Raw genomic sequence first — 3,133 nt, forward strand, 5'->3', positions numbered from 1 at the left:
CGCCCTTGGGAGTGTGGCGGTAGATGCAGCCGGGTCTGGTGCAGGCGGCGCCGTACGTGCAGAGCGGCAGCTGCGGCTTCTTCTTGGGCATCGTTGGGCCTGCCGGTTAACAGCCTCCCCTGACGAACGCGCCTGGGTTCGGGCTCCTGCCCGTCAGGGTCGTGTGTCGTGGTTAGTTTTGTGGTAAAGAATTTTGCTTAGAAAAAAGAATAGGTGCGCACTGGCGCGTGCTAGCACTATCTATCACAAGCAAACCACCGGAACCGCCTACTGTGCGCCTAAGGCCCTAAGCGACTCCGGTAAGAACGGCAATGCACTAAAGGTTTGTGCACAAAGCCGCTCTCCCCGCACGCTAGCTCGTTCACCGTCTGCCCACCAAAGCGGTGTGGAGAACGACAGACAGTCGCTGCGGCTTCTTCTTGGGCATTCTTGGGCCTCAAAACGGCCTTGAACGGCCGCGCCCGATAGCCCTCGCTGTTGACCAAAGGCAAATCACCAAATGCAAAATACCAGCCTCTCTCACAGCACACTGGCACGACAAGGGCGCGGCTGGCGCGGACTGGCACACACACCTGCTCACCACCGGAGCCGCCGAGGCGAAGAAATCGCTGTCGGCAACAGAGGACGCTGTGCTTTTGGCGCCCCATTGCCCCATTGCTTTTGGCGCCCCATTGCCAAAAGCCGGTCCCGCCCCACTCGCACGCTATCAGGACAGTGCGTACTTGCTTGCGGCGCAGCTTGTCCGCCCTTCGGGCCCGGGATGGATGTTCTGGCACCTGGACCCGAACTCGCACAATCCCGACAGGAATGGCTTGCAGACGATCTCGCTCTTCCGCACGGCGCCCTTGGGAGTGTGGCGGTAGATGCAGCCGGGTCTGGTGCAGGCGGCGCCGTACGTGCAGAGCGGCAGCTGCGGCTTCTTCTTGGGCATCGTTGGGCCTGCCGGTTAGGAAACTAGCCTCCCACCATCGACGAACGCGCTGGGTTCGGGCTCCTTCTGTCGCCGGAGTTATCCGCGGAAAAAAGAATTCCGAAAGGGCACGGAGGCGTCCCGCCTCGCCCGGCCCGTTCGACGTTGCGACGCTGCGCTGCGGCTGTGCTTAGGGCGCCCCATTGCCCCACACCCCATGCAGATCACGTGCGTCGGCACTGGGGACGACGGCACTACGCCGTGCGCGCTGGTCGAGGCGAGCAGCGGCCGCCGCCTGCTCCTCAACGCGTCGGAGGGACTGCAGGCCTGCCGCCTGCCACAGCCAGACAGTGAACCTCCCGCTCACGCCACAACCAACCGCCCCGCCTGATTCGCAGCGGCTGAGCGCCGAGCGCCGGCTCAAGCTGCACCGAGACCTCGACGCAGTCCTCCTCTCCTCGCTCGACGCCGCTGCGGTCGCCGGGCTGCCAGGCCTGCTGCTCAGCCTGGCGCACGCTGGTGTGAGGTGCGCCTCTGCCCAGCCATGTGAGCACGCACGCGGCCGCGGCCAGCCCAAGCGCGCTTCGCACGCAGGCGGCTCGTCGTCTTTGGTCCGGACGGCGTCCAGGCCTATGTGGCCTCACTGAGCCTCTTTGCGCGCCTCGAGCCGCTGGTGGTGGAGGCGAACCGGGCGACTGTGCACCGCAGCTTGAGCCACACAGCCACACAGTCAAGTCTCACCTCCACACTCGTCTCGGGCAGGCGGTCGCGATCGACGGCGGCCTGGCGCTCACGTGGCACGCGGGCGGCGGTGTCGAACTGCGGCTCTGCTCCCTGCCTCTCGACGGGTGTGCGCTCCCGTTGAGCCCTGTTTTCCCCTGCCTGCTCTCCCCTGCTCTCCCGCACAAGCCGTGTTGCTCAGCGCTCTCCCTCACCCCTCCAGGTGGCTCGCTGACGTTCCCACCGACACCGAATCGGTGCCGGCTGCGAAACGTCGCCGCGTCGGCAGCGCCGCCGAGCGCGGCAGCGGCAGCGAGGGCGACGGCGGCCGTGGTGGTAATAGTGGCAGCAGCAGCAGCAGCAGCAGCAGCAGCAGCAGCAGCAGCAGCAGCAGCAGTGGGGACAGCGACGGGGGCAGCAGCGCTGGTGGAAAAGCAATGAGCAACGAGGCCTCGGGTGGCGCCGAAGGCGGCGGCCGCGACGACGACGGCGGCGACAGCGACGAGGGGAGCGACAGCAGCAGCAGCGACGACAGCAGCAGCACCAGCGACGATGGCGACAGCAGCGGCGATGGCGGCGGCGGCGGCGGCGACGAGAAGGGAGCTGTCGACGAGGCGGCGGTCTTCGAGATGCTCGTGCAGCACGGCGGCGGCGGACTCTCGGCGCTGCTGGTGCGCCGCGCCCACACCGACGCCGCGCTCCGCTCGCGCCTCGTGCGGCAGTGGCTCGAGACTCCGGCCGGCGCTGCGGCCGCGGCGACGGCGGGCGAGGCGGCGGCCGCCGCCCCCGCCTCGCCCGCTCCCGCCCCTCGCTCTCCTGCCGCGCCCCTCGCGGCCTCCGCGGACGAGGCGGCTACGGCAGCAGCGTCGGCGAGCGCACGAGCGGCGTCTCCGCCCGCCGCGGCATCTCCCCGCGCTACAGCTGCCTGCCCGACAGTTGCCCGCCCTGCAGCTCCCCGCCCTGCGGCGCGGCCCTCGGATGGCTCCGCGTGCGCAGCGGCGCCCACTCTCTTCGTGATGGAGCGGTACCCGTGGGCGCCGCAGCCGGACTCGGCCCTCGCCGCGGGACGGCTCGCGGCAGTGACGCGCCTCGCCTTCCTCATCGACGGGTGCGGCGCCGGAGCGGCGCTCTTTTGCGCCGTGTCCGACGAGGCGAGCCTGGCAGGCCTGCGCCGCAGCTTGGCGCGCCCGCTGCCGCGAGGCGGCGGCGGCGTGGCCCTTTCCCTCGCACTGCTCGCCGCGCCGTCTCGCTTCGCGTGCAGCGCCCCTTTCGCGCAGTGGCTTCCGGGCCTCGGCCGCGCGTGTAGGCGAGCCCGCGGCAGCGCGGCTGGTTGGCGGCGCGACTCGTGCCTTGCTCACACGCCTCGCCGTGCGCCTCCGTATAGGTGTGTCTTGCTGCGGGCGGACGCCCTTCCCCCAGCCGACGGGCCATCGCTTTTGGCCGGTCGGCGCGGCAGCAGAGGGCGCTGCGTCTTGCTGCTGGCCGCACCTCTACCCTCCGTTT

The 3,133-nt window shown here is 69.6% G+C and overlaps 1 protein-coding gene across 1 annotated transcript in view; it reads left to right on the plus strand.

Annotated features, from left to right (window-relative positions):
- Nucleotides 1-1,127: 1,127 nt before the first annotated feature.
- Nucleotides 1,128-3,133, plus strand: part of EMIHUDRAFT_116205 (hypothetical protein) — a gene marked incomplete at both ends in the record, with an annotated part of 4,505 nt that continues 2,499 nt past the window's right edge. Inside the window, 7 exons of the mRNA XM_005776117.1 lie at nucleotides 1,128-1,181; nucleotides 1,309-1,436; nucleotides 1,505-1,607; nucleotides 1,673-1,758; nucleotides 1,854-2,301; nucleotides 2,674-2,738; nucleotides 3,015-3,073. Of these exons, the coding sequence (XP_005776174.1) occupies nucleotides 1,128-1,181; nucleotides 1,309-1,436; nucleotides 1,505-1,607; nucleotides 1,673-1,758; nucleotides 1,854-2,301; nucleotides 2,674-2,738; nucleotides 3,015-3,073 (943 nt within the window). The remainder of the gene's footprint in view (nucleotides 1,182-1,308; nucleotides 1,437-1,504; nucleotides 1,608-1,672; nucleotides 1,759-1,853; nucleotides 2,302-2,673; nucleotides 2,739-3,014; nucleotides 3,074-3,133) is intronic.

The sequence above is a fragment of the Emiliania huxleyi genome (assembly GCF_000372725.1).
Source record: "Emiliania huxleyi CCMP1516 unplaced genomic scaffold EMIHUscaffold_283, whole genome shotgun sequence".
Taxonomy (NCBI): Eukaryota; Haptophyta; order Isochrysidales; family Noelaerhabdaceae; genus Emiliania; species Emiliania huxleyi.